Genomic DNA, 12,245 nt, shown 5'->3' on the forward strand with positions numbered 1-12,245 from the left:
ATAATGAATTACATTTTCTTATTCCCTCCACAGGAATATATTTTCCGCCTTGAGCCTGGCAAAGTGGATTCCGGGAAAGGAAAATGTCCTTTTGACCCCAAATTGAACAGCGTCTCCGCTTTGATCAGTAAGTAAATGTTGATTTTTGTTTCACTAAAGCATGCAACGGGCTTTTTTTAAACTTCTTTCAATCTTTAAAGGGACGCTTGTTTAAGGTTAAACAATTCATTTAAAAATGATGAATATATTTGAAACCATTTTTGCCACTTGAATAAAATAACAAGGCTCACGTTTTTTTTTTCATTGGAATTGCTCATGTGACGTTCACAAGCTGAGCCGTGATTGGTTGTTACCCGAACTCTGGATGTATGTGATGACCTTTTCATTCGAAGGCTAGTGCCAAAAAAAGTAAATGAAGCCGTGTTTTGATTGACTTCAAAGCCTCTGATTAGCACAGATGATGGATGATCCTTTGTTGCTAATGGAATGTTGCATAGCTGCAATTGTGTCACTCTTTGCCTGTGTCGGTCTGTTGTGTGCGCTTCCCTGTTTGTGGGTGGTCTGGTCATCGCCCTACAGGTGGTCAGACATGACCTTTTGCCCTCTCGTGTGTGCGTGAATGTATGTGTATGTACGTGTGTTCTCAGTTGCAATTGATGATTGCTAGAATGTGAAGCAGTCAAAAAAACATGAGAATGATCTTTTCGACTTGCTGAATTTCATAATAGTGCACTGAATTTCTTGTTGAGTGGAGGCAATCTTTTTCATCTGAATGAACTTGTGGTACTTAGAAGACAAAGAAAAGAGATGGAAGGAGAGAGACAAGCGTATGTCTTTGTACGTGACGTTATTGAGGCAGTTCTCTCGCTTCGACATGTGATTGCAAACTTGAAATACTACTGCTAGTGTTGTATGATACCAGCGCCGGAGAGAATTAGTGAATAAATCTTCAAATAAAAGACTTTGCGCTGTTGATTACCTTTTCTGATTTAGTTTAGTGTAAAACCTAACATAATACAAAGACATTTACATGCTGTGTATTTAAAACAACTCCATAGTTTAGCTGTTAGTTTGCTAGCTTGAGGCTAGTGCTAATTTGGGGAATAATTAGCATGTGGTCACGGAATGACTTTCTCTCATTTTTTTCTGATTTAGTTTAATGTAAAACCTAATATAATACAAAGACATTTACATGCTGTGTATTTAAAACAACTCCATGGTTTAGCTGTTAGTTTCCTAGCTTGAAGCTAATGCTAACTTGGGGAATAATTAGCATGTTGTCACAGAATGAATTTCTCTCATTTTTCCAAGAACAACTGTACGTTAGAATGGGTCGATTTGACCCGCAACATGATATTATGGTTAAAACTGCCAATCATTCTGTAACGTCTTTCTCTCGTTAAATCCAGCTGATTGCAATTGATTCTGCGTATCCTGCCGTTCGTCCAAATTCTACTGATTGCCCTCACGGGGATGACATAAAGCGTTCGGCGGAAGTGTAGCCAGGTCAACAGGTTTGACCCTAACGCAGCGCAACAGGCACGTCATAATATAATTTGGCTCGGCGCTGAGCTTTTTGAGCGGAAATCACCACCATCACGCACCGGGGACATTTCGGAACGCTGTTATGGGATGATTGAAATGAAACGTGGCGGGTGTGACGCCACTTTTGAGTGATTTGCCTTTCTGCGGCGTGCAGATCACACCAGTTATTTTGCTTTTGCGTCCATTATGACTTCACCTTGGCAACGCCCTCAATTCTTTATGCGTGTGCGCGTCTTGACAGACGGAGAGCTGTATGCGGGAGTCTACATCGACTTCATGGGAACCGACTCCGCTATCTTCCGTACGCTGGGGAAGCAGACAGCCATGAGGACCGATCAGTACAACTCCAGATGGTTGAACGGTAATGTCCCGACGACGTGGTTGGTCTGCAGCCAGCGTTAACGCAACAGATTGTCTCCCTCCGGGTGGCATTGTGGATAGCGTGCCTAACTCATGAGTAAAATGGGTTTGGATTTGGCACCAATACACAAATGAGCATTCGGCCAGATTTGTAGACAATTTTCATTCATAGGCAGGTAGGTCAGAGTTGAGTCAACTCATTTAATACCAAACAAAACAATTTGATAGTTAAGGCTTATAAATGTTCAAAAGAACAAAAGTTCTTATAAATGTTCAAAAGAACAAAATGTTCACCCAAACTAAACAGAAATCCATGAGATTTACACATTGTGTATGCACTGCAAAACAACCACATAGCCACCGCTAGGCTAATGCTAGCAAACAACAGGAAACGTGATAATTAGTCAACAATATCATGTAGTTACCCTTTAATTCAGCAGTTCTTAATTGGGGATAAGAGTGACACTTTAGGATTTATGTGAGATTTTCAAAAATGTTCAGGCTGATGGCAGCAAATCTAATATAATGTTTTTTAATACGGCGATAGGTACAATGCATTTTTCTTTTCAAGGCAGAATTAATTGGAACATGGAGTAAGTTTAAGCTAAATTGTGTTGTAATAACTTTTTTTCACAATAAAAAAGTCGTATGCCTTTGTTAGTTTTATAGGGGTGCTCATTGTCAATAGTGATGCAATTTTGCAGCAGATGAGCCAGAAATGAAACAGATGATGTTACACAATATATTTTCTGGAGTTTCCGATTAGAATATGTCCAAGTATACCACTACAAATGTAGTTCCAACTTTAATGTCAGACACGTATCGCACAGCAGTCTGAAAACAACAATTTTACAGAAATGAATGTATTTTTTATCTTCAAAAAAAAAAAACTAAAACTTTGCAAAATATAATTGAGAAGCGTTGTTCTAAGGTATTCTGAACTGCAATATTATCTCAATCGCAAACACACAGTAAAACATATCTCAAAACACCACTAAAAGGTTTAGGGTAAGAGGAAACCAGAGTTTGTACACAAACCCCACAGAAGATTAGCATTGTCATTTTTTTTTTCAAAAAGGAGCAGCACCTTTTCTTTGTACATTCTTGACAACCTCACTGTCATGTTTCCATCGTGGATTCGGGCTGGGTTTTCTGTTCTGGGGGATTTAGTTTTTTTCAAGTTGAGTTCTTTTAGTTCTTGTGTCTTGCACTCATTCGGTTTCCCTGGTGTCGATCCTCGTTAGCATGATTTGTTTCCACCTGTGTACTCGCCCTCCTGGTGCCACCCAATCAACTCCCTCTGCCTTTTGTTTCTCCCCAGCTGTTTCCCGTTTCCTCGTCTAGTCCCTAGTCTATTTAAGTCTGACTTTGCTTTCAGTTGGTGTCGGGTCATTGTCCTTGTCAGATGGTCGTTTTGCTCGTCATACGAATTCTTAGCCAGGTTACCCCGCGGCGCTTAGTTAAATCTTTGACTCTTTTCGCCTTAGTTTTGTGTTTCCCTCTTCGAGCTTCTGTTGCTACTTTGATTTTTGGTCCTCGCTTTCATTAAATACGATTTTTAATTACAACTTGCTTCCCGATTCCCTGCCTGACACTCACTACAAAAGTGGTTGCTGGCATCTTGCGGGAATTAGATGGTTGTACGCTGATCCACTCAGTGACTCTAATCATTACCATGTTGTGTAAAAGCGCTCTTTACAAATTGCTGAGGCCACATCTGAAGGGTTGTCCCTGATGGGAACTTGACAGCACATCATGTGACTCATAGAGCCGATGATCCGCAATTGGGAAAGCACCATCAGCGGATGTTGCCAAATCAATCACAGCCTCGCCCTTGGATGTCTCTCTCCTCACAAATTTCACTCTGATGCGTGTTCTCTAATGTTTTTGTCTTTTCGATCATTAATAATAACACCAACATTTGCCATAATTCTTGATATATCAGCCACATAAGCTGAATTTTGACGCACAGATCTGCATTTCTATATCAGCTGTATTCTTACTTACAATAAGTTGGCTGTTAGCAACAACTTCTTGTTGCAGCTAACAACTCGTGTCAGTTGATGTTGTTACTGCGTTATCTTCAATAAAAGAAGCGAGCAGACTGAACCAACGTCCGAGACCATCCTCGTTCACACACAGGAATATTACTAAAACGGAGAGGATCATTTAAAAGTTATGTCTCCAGCTGATTCAATTAAGTTTGGCAAGGTATGCAGCCAAGTGCTCCGTTTAGAAAATACGGAAATGTATTCCATTTGACTCGTTTAACCTCAATTTTACCATTCAGCTGTAACTCAAATCCTTGATTTTTAAATGGACAAATTCATCAAATGATTCTATTTATTGCTCAGTCTTAAGTGGATGTAAGTACTGTGTTGTTGCTTTGAAGCAAATTGTACTTATTTCACAACAGTGAGCTTGTCATATTTCACTTTTCTAGTAAAACAAAAAAATGCAAAAACAAACCAACATTATAACTGTAAGGCAGACGTGCTAACCACTAGACCACCATGTTGCATGCAACTAAATACTAATTACTGGGCACATTACTGTCCAGCGAAAACCATGTGTATTGTTCAATATTGTGTCCAAAAATAAGAGTGGTTTTTGTTTTTAGAATCGGGAGGGGGAAAAAAAAAAAACAATCCCACAATATTTAACCTTGGTTTTTAGGCAGCAGCCATATGTCATTTACTCTTCTCGTGCAAGGTATTGGTAAAACAATGAAAATAGACCTCGAAAGTGCTTGAAAAATGAATGCGATCTCCGCCTGTAAGCTTGCTTATTCTAATACAGTATTTGGAAAGGTGGGTGGAGTACCTTCTCCAGCGGATCCATTTATTTGGATGTATGTAAGTGTAAACCATGAAGCCATTTTGACCACTGCTGGGTGGGACAAAATGAATTGGTCTTTTAGAGTGCAGGCAAAGAGAACGCTTGTGATTCCTTAATTCCCCAGTAATCATACAAATGGTTATTGGGGCCAAATCACGTGTTTAAACTGTGACCCAAACCTCAATCTTACCTCCTTTGGGCCGATAAATTGTTATTCCGGGCTCGGTTTTTGCGTTCGGTCAGTTTCTTGTCAGCCGTCTCCTGGTAACGATCATTTTATTATTATTGCATGTTAAAGCAAGCCTTCTGATTCTGTTTGACTTCCAATCAAAGACGCTTGTGGTATCCGGTGACATATCAAATGGAGGGATTTTCCTGAAGGCGTTTTTGTCAGCAACTTTTTTTTACTTGTAATATTTCTAGAGCCATTATCCTTAAACATTTATGAACCGTCTCTTCTGCCGCCATGTTGATAATTTCTGCCTGTCAGATGTACTATCTTTGTCATATACCATCTGTTCCAAGATAATGTTCTTTGTTTACTTTCCTTTTTTTTTTCTCTAGATCCCACATTCATCCATGCACATCTCATTCCTGACAGTGCTGAGAAAAATGATGACAAGCTCTACTTTTTCTTCCGCGAGAAGGCCACCGAAATGGGCCAGAGTCCCATGAGCCAGTCCCGAATTGGGCGGATCTGCTTGGTGAGTTGCTGTGCTAATTGGTGTCGACAACTTGCCACTTTTTAGTATCTTAATCCATTTTTAAAATATAACGAAGCCAACAAATGACTAAGGAGAAAAACTGTCTCATGGAGTGTGTTTATGCTGCACCGCACACATGCTGCGTTACCATTGGTACCACGGGACATCCGGACTGCCAGAAAAGATAAGGAAGAAGAAGTAGTAGTAGAACACGAAGCAATAGAAGAAGCTCGGCTAACTGTTAGCTTACCTGGGAACTACGTTGTAGTGTCAAACTCTGTAAACAACATAATGGAAAAAGAAAAGTAACGAAATAAGGAAAATATATGACTTAGTTTGAGCAAAATGATCAACCAAAAGAGCGGGAAACATCGATTTGGGCAAGAATTTCCAAAGCACAATCATGCATCACCTGAGACAAAAACACTGGCATTCTCAAGATAGTGGATAAATAATACCTACATCTATAGAATACAGTAATGGAAGGAGAATATTTTAGCTTGCATTAAGATGTTGGTCAGACCTGCTTCTTAATCGGTTCTTGTTTCATTCCATTTCACAAAGTCCATGGCTCAGCACAACACAGTTTTGACCGTGCACATAAAGATTTCCCATTGTAAATATTGAACCGCTTTAACATTTATGACTGTTGACCTCCATGCTTTTCTCAGGAGATTGTTGAGTAAAACTCACTTTTACCCCCCCCCCCCCTCCCCCCCTCCCCATTACAGAATTGTCACTCAGGATCATCTTTTAGAGATGTCCAATAATCAGATATTTGCTGACTAGGTTTGTGAGAGAAAAGGAATGCCCAAATAAGGTCTGATGATAGGTTTGTGCCCTCCATTTCAGTAAACAAAGACCATCTTTGACCGACTGTTGTCTGTGTTTTTCTGTCTGAGGGAAATTTCATGTTATCATCATTGAAGAGTGTCCAATTCACAGTCACGACAAGAAAGCAAAGCGTCACTGCTTGCTTTAACAGTTTAGCTGGAAAGCATTTTGTTATTTTGGTTTTGAAAGCGATGGAAATCAACTTCAGTTCACATCTTGCATCCAGAGTTGATAACTAAGTGACGTTATTGTTGTATTTGTCCAAAAAAAAAAAGAAAAAAAGAAAGAAAACGCTTGACTTGGGATGTCGTTGGCCTCATCTTCAAAAGGCTCTTCTTGGACGCTTGTCAAGTTTTTTACGATGCAGTGAAATACATCTTTGATTAAACGCTTGTGAGAAGTTAATATTCCGTTTAAGGTAACGTGATGGTAAAACTGTAAGGGTCAAAGTGTCGCAAACATACAGGACTTCATCCTGTGCAAATCATTCGGACAGGGCGAAAGGCGTGAACAGACTTCATCATTTCCAGCCCGTGAATCATTTCCATTCCCTACCTCAGAAGTAAAAATTGGCCGACCTCCCGAGCACACACGGGCCCGGTTGAAACGCGGAACTGTTTTTGTTCCACCGAGCCAACGGCAACAGCGGAGCCGGCGCTGTTAGCGCGAACAACTGTCTCGCACAGCTGTGAGTCGGACGCGGATATGTGATAGATACATCGTGACGGATAACACACAAGTCCTTGCAGAACGACGACGGCGGCCACTGCTGTCTGGTGAACAAGTGGAGCACGTTTCTGAAGGCCCGTCTCATCTGCTCCGTGGCCGGAGCCGACGGTGTTGAGACACACTTTGATGAACTCAGTGAGTCCACGCACACAAACGCACCACCATTCAGTTCAAGCCAAAATTGTTATTGCCATTCGTTATGAAGTGCTGGACCTGGTAATACCATATATATATATATATATATATATATATATATATATATATATATATTTAGGAAAGAAGAGTTTTTTTAGTAGTTCCCCATTTTAAGTAGTTATGTAATTAAATGTGCTAAGCAAAGATGATTTCGAAATTTCGATTTGATATGTTTTGTTTGTTTGTTTTTAATGTAGCTTTACCAAAAATCACAACATAGATAGAGAAGGGTAAGAAGGATAAAGGAAACAGGAGGGAAGTTATGCTAATGTTATTTGGCCTTTTTTCAAGCTAGAATTTAAAATTGCATCAATGCGTGCATAAATCACGGCACAAACGAATATGCTACTCCATGAAATTGATCGCGAAATTGAGCAAAAGAAAACTACATTCTATCCTCCATGGTGGCCCTAAATAAAACGATCGGTCTGCTGGTCGTGGAGCACTTCTATACCAAGATGTACAAACCTAAGCATCTGCTAAGAGTTAAGCGCCTGGCGCATATTGCACATATCCGTACCCCGATAGGAAAGCTGGCTGTGCAAAGTGAAAACTCCGTTACATGCGCTGTAACCACAACAGTAAGAAAACAAAGCTCTTCTGTCAGAACAGGTCTTGACAGATTCACTGTCTTGCCCTCCATTCTGAGCCGTCATCCTTCTCCTTTAAGCAAGAGAATGCTAAAGCTTAAAGGAAAAACAAGACCGAAATGCAATACAAGTACATCGGGTAATGAAAATAATGAGCGGCGAGGATATGACCCGCCTCCCTTGGATCATCCCGGCCTGTCCGTTATTCACATGACTGACGGGATTAGAGGGGGATATGCGGTATCCTTGAAGCCGTCCTCGCTGGTGTTGTGAGGAAGGAATCCTTCAAGTGAACTTAGAATACAAGTCTAAATTTACCTCAAAATATGTCGTGACACGTATCAGCTGTGAGGTATAAGGTCATACAGTAGACGGTTTTCCCACTGCCCCATGGCCAAAATGAAACAAGATATTGAAGATTTCTGGCAAATTTCAAAGCGATGGTTCAAGCTACCGTGTTTCTCCGTGTACAAATTGACCCCCCCCCCCCCCCCCCCCTTCTACTTAAATTTGGGGGAATTTTACAAAAACGCAAGTATAAGTCTAGCCCTGACTTTAGTGGTTACACATATCATGGCTGTCCTATTAAAACATATGGTGTATGTTATTAAAATGATGAAATGATGGTACTCTTAGATGCATTTCTTCATCGTATATCAAGCTACATACTGTTGCTATTATGGGGGGAGGGCGTGGGGCGGAAACAAGTGTGAGGCAATGTGCGTCCGCGCGTAGACGCAAATCCTGAAACTAATGTTGCAGCAATAAAATGATTTGAAGTTTCATCAGTTGACAGTTAAATGTAAATTCATCTAAAAGCCCTCAAAGTCATCATCGCCATCTGACACGCCAAATAGCTCCTCCCATTTAAATCCCGGGCGTCTTCTCCTTCCTGCTCATCATTTGCGCTAACATGCGTCTTCCACTCGTAGCCATTTTCCGACTCGTCCAGTTTGTTTGAAATGGAGGTTTTCAAAAATGATTTGCTGATCATCTTACTTGGGATGTTCTTTACCCAAGTGCAACTGAGAGCGTGTAAGTTTGCCCTTCACTGTTTCATCCATGCCGGCTTGTTCAAGCACACGTCTAAGGACCGAAGGAGAGAATTCAATCTGTCTTTTCCTTTTAATAGTGCAGCAAAGTCTGATGAAAGAAGGATACACACAGTCTTGCTGTTGACAACAAAGAGGCAATAAAGCGACGCTTGACAAAAGTGCATTTGAAAGTGCAAACAGTAAAATGGATGAATTAGAGGTGTATAGAATAATTTTAAGCCTTTTAAATGACATATTACTTATTTTGCATTCAAGTTAATGTTATTCAAACGCAGATAATGTGGAAAAAAATAAATATGGGGGTTGAAAATGAGGGGAAAAAGCTCAACTTGTACACGGAGAAGTACGGTAATTGTTCAGCTTGTTGCCATTTATACAAACATGGCATCAGAGTTTGCTCATTCTGATGATTTTCCCTTAAAAAAGAGTTCTCGAGGGTTTTTTTTTTCATTTCGTTTGTCCTTGTAATTGGTTTCCACTTGTTAGCCATCTTTAGCCTTTGCAGCAATCCTGGATGTGCCTTTCCACTATTGCGATGCCGCAGGCGAAAACAGGAAGACCGTTTGATCTCGTTCGTGACAAACAAAATTGTTCGACTTACACAACTTGCTCCAGTTCACCGCTGATTTATTCCTCCTGCGCCCCTTCTGACTGTCAAACAGGGCGTCAGATGAGTTACGAATTTCTCCTTTTGCAACGCGGCCATTACCTGTCATTTTCATACCTCGGCGGCATGCGAGGATTTGTCATCCCCCGGATGAAAGCGTGAGCATGACCCGCGCAGAATGAAGAAATGAAGGCTCGGTAGATCAAATATTTGTTATTTATTCTCAATTCAATTAGCGCGATTCACCTCGTCTCTCCCGTTTGTGTTATTGGACGAATACGAATTGTGCAAAAGATCAAAGCGCGGTAGCCTGCCAGATTGATGTCTGACTTGTTGAAAGGATCACAAGTTAGAGAGGAGAGGACAGCGTGTCATGTTTATTTTTCTTTGAATTTCGCTCAAGGCAATTACTGTCCTTCACTGTTCAAGGCCAGTTAAAACAAGTGAAACATCACTTTTTAAACCCCCATTGTTGCACAACATTAACTCGACCTACAATGTGTGTTCAACTGTTATTACACTCCACCTGTCAAACTTTATGTATATAATCTTTTTTTCTGCTTTTTTTTGTTTTGGCTTGCATTTTTCTCTCATTAAATCCATCAGTGGAGACGTAGGGCTCGCAAAGCGCCTGAAGCTTGCAGTCATGATGGATGCATATGGCTCCTATTAGAGGACCATCAATGTTTGACTTTTATTCCCCGACGACGGGCAGGAACTGTAGTTTTAGTGTCCGATGAGTTTAGATTCAGGATTCTGGTGGCCTCTGACTCTTTAACGTCTGCGTGTGCCATTACACTGGAACCTGGGAACCAAAAGGAAATGCCACGGATCATATTGGAATTGTTTTTAGGGTGCAAATGCATCGCCACATTAATGATTTCTGAATTCAAAAACCAAATCTGTATTTTTTTCCCCCCCAATTCCTTTGTACAATATACTATCAATATTTGGCTTGGTAGAAGTCCCTTCAAAATTTGAAAACGCATCCCTCCAAAAACTGTTTTAACATAACAGTATGAAACAATGGGTCGATCGCGAGTTGCCGTTGAAAGGAATAATTGAACAATCAGGGGAAATGCATGTTAAAATCAGGTTTTCAATATGTCCAAATTCAGCAATATTTCCAATTTTCGAATGGCAGTAAATGAGCCCGACATGGGCTAAATTTGACGCCTATAGGGTGTACCTCTCTACCTCCCGTTTACAAGCATTTAGAAGGGACTGCAGCATGGCAAAGCATGCTTTTGCATGGGTCCACTGGAGTATATTCACATACGCACATTTCTTGTCCCGAGTTCTTATCTAGTTCTTATCCCTCATGCTTACCTCTAAAGCTGCTGGCGGGAAAAAAGGAAAGAAAAGAAAAATCTCTATTTTCCTTCCCAGGGGATGTGTACATCCAGCCGACACAAGATACCAAGAATCCTGTCATCTACGGAGTCTTCTCGGTTTCTGGGTGAGTGTCTCGACTGCTTTTGCAATAGATGAAACAATTATCGGAATCCCGGCGAGGTCAGGCCCGATAGCTAGTTGTCCGCATTTCAGAAGGAAATCGCCGTAGAGCCAGATGTTAGATTCAGATATCGGCAAGAAATAATGTCCTTTGCTTCGGCATCGGACATGATTTGACAAGGACGATAAAAGCGCCGCTAATCAAGGCGGCGCGCTCGACACAAACGCAGCATTGAGAGCGCCATGCTTGTGGCCACTCTTTGGCAGCGCGTGGGCGTTTTTCTATGTCACTGTGTCAGACGGCTCTCGGTTCTGAGAGTATGTTTGTGTTTCCGGGGAAGTAGCTTCTAGCCGTCGCACGCGGCGCCCTCTGTCATTATCTCAGCGCTCGCTGGCTTGTTCTCCCTTCCAGATCTGTGTTTAAAGGCTCGGCGGTGTGCGTCTACTCCATGGCAGACATCCGCATGGTCTTTAATGGTCCTTTTGCCCACAAAGAAGGACCCAACTACCAGTGGGTGGCCTACACGGGGAAGATTCCCTACCCGAGACCTGGCACTGTGAGTGGTAAACTTAAGAATATTCATAGCGCTGTACAGAAACATTTAAATCTGATGAAAAACACAGTAGGATTTACAAAAGTATATACGGCAGACATATAATTTGATTTGAGATATGAGCGTTGTTTGGCCGATTATTGTCATAATGATTATTATTTTCTCGGAAGACAAAAGAAGCATTGCATTGTTTATTGCCTCACCCAATTTAGCATTTCACAAATATTTGTCTTCATGAAGTCTGTTTAGCTTGGACACCATAGATGAACTTATGAATCATGAAACAACCTATATTTGAACACACATGGTGAAGCAACACTAGTAGATAGACTCTTTTGTATTACAATACTCACATGATGACACATTTAACGCATCTTATCAAATCAGTGATGAAAATCTCATCTGTGTATGTCTATATTATACTGCCTCCATGTGGTTAAGGCAGGCACACCATAAGGAGCCACGCAATCTCCATTTGAACTGAAGCAAAAGAACGACAAAACATTTAATTGACTACGTTATTTTCCATTATACCCTTATCTTTTGGAACATAAGTATTAATTAGTGCTGAATGCCCTATTAAAAACACATGGATTTGATATTTTCAGTCATTGCAACAAATCACACATTTGTGTATCATTATTATTATTCAAAATATTTTAGTTTATTTATATATATATATATATAATATATATATATATATATATATATATATATATATATATATATATAAACTAAAATATTTTGAATAATAATAAGCATAATAAGTATATATATAT

The 12,245-nt window shown here is 40.4% G+C and overlaps 1 protein-coding gene across 1 annotated transcript in view; it reads left to right on the forward strand.

Moving 5' to 3' along the window:
* sema3fa (sema domain, immunoglobulin domain (Ig), short basic domain, secreted, (semaphorin) 3Fa) overlaps nucleotides 1-12,245 on the forward strand; it is a 57,258-nt gene that overhangs the window by 39,218 nt on the left and 5,795 nt on the right. The window contains exons 7-12 of the mRNA XM_088423196.1: nucleotides 34-127; nucleotides 1,787-1,906; nucleotides 5,308-5,447; nucleotides 7,031-7,145; nucleotides 10,847-10,916; nucleotides 11,325-11,469. Of these exons, the coding sequence (XP_088279322.1) occupies nucleotides 34-127; nucleotides 1,787-1,906; nucleotides 5,308-5,447; nucleotides 7,031-7,145; nucleotides 10,847-10,916; nucleotides 11,325-11,469 (684 nt within the window). The remainder of the gene's footprint in view (nucleotides 1-33; nucleotides 128-1,786; nucleotides 1,907-5,307; nucleotides 5,448-7,030; nucleotides 7,146-10,846; nucleotides 10,917-11,324; nucleotides 11,470-12,245) is intronic.

Source organism: Hippichthys cyanospilos, chromosome 9 (assembly GCF_059441005.1).
Source record: "Hippichthys cyanospilos isolate Australia breed blue-spotted pipefish chromosome 9, RoL_Hcya_1.0, whole genome shotgun sequence".
Taxonomy (NCBI): Eukaryota; Metazoa; Chordata; class Actinopteri; order Syngnathiformes; family Syngnathidae; genus Hippichthys; species Hippichthys cyanospilos.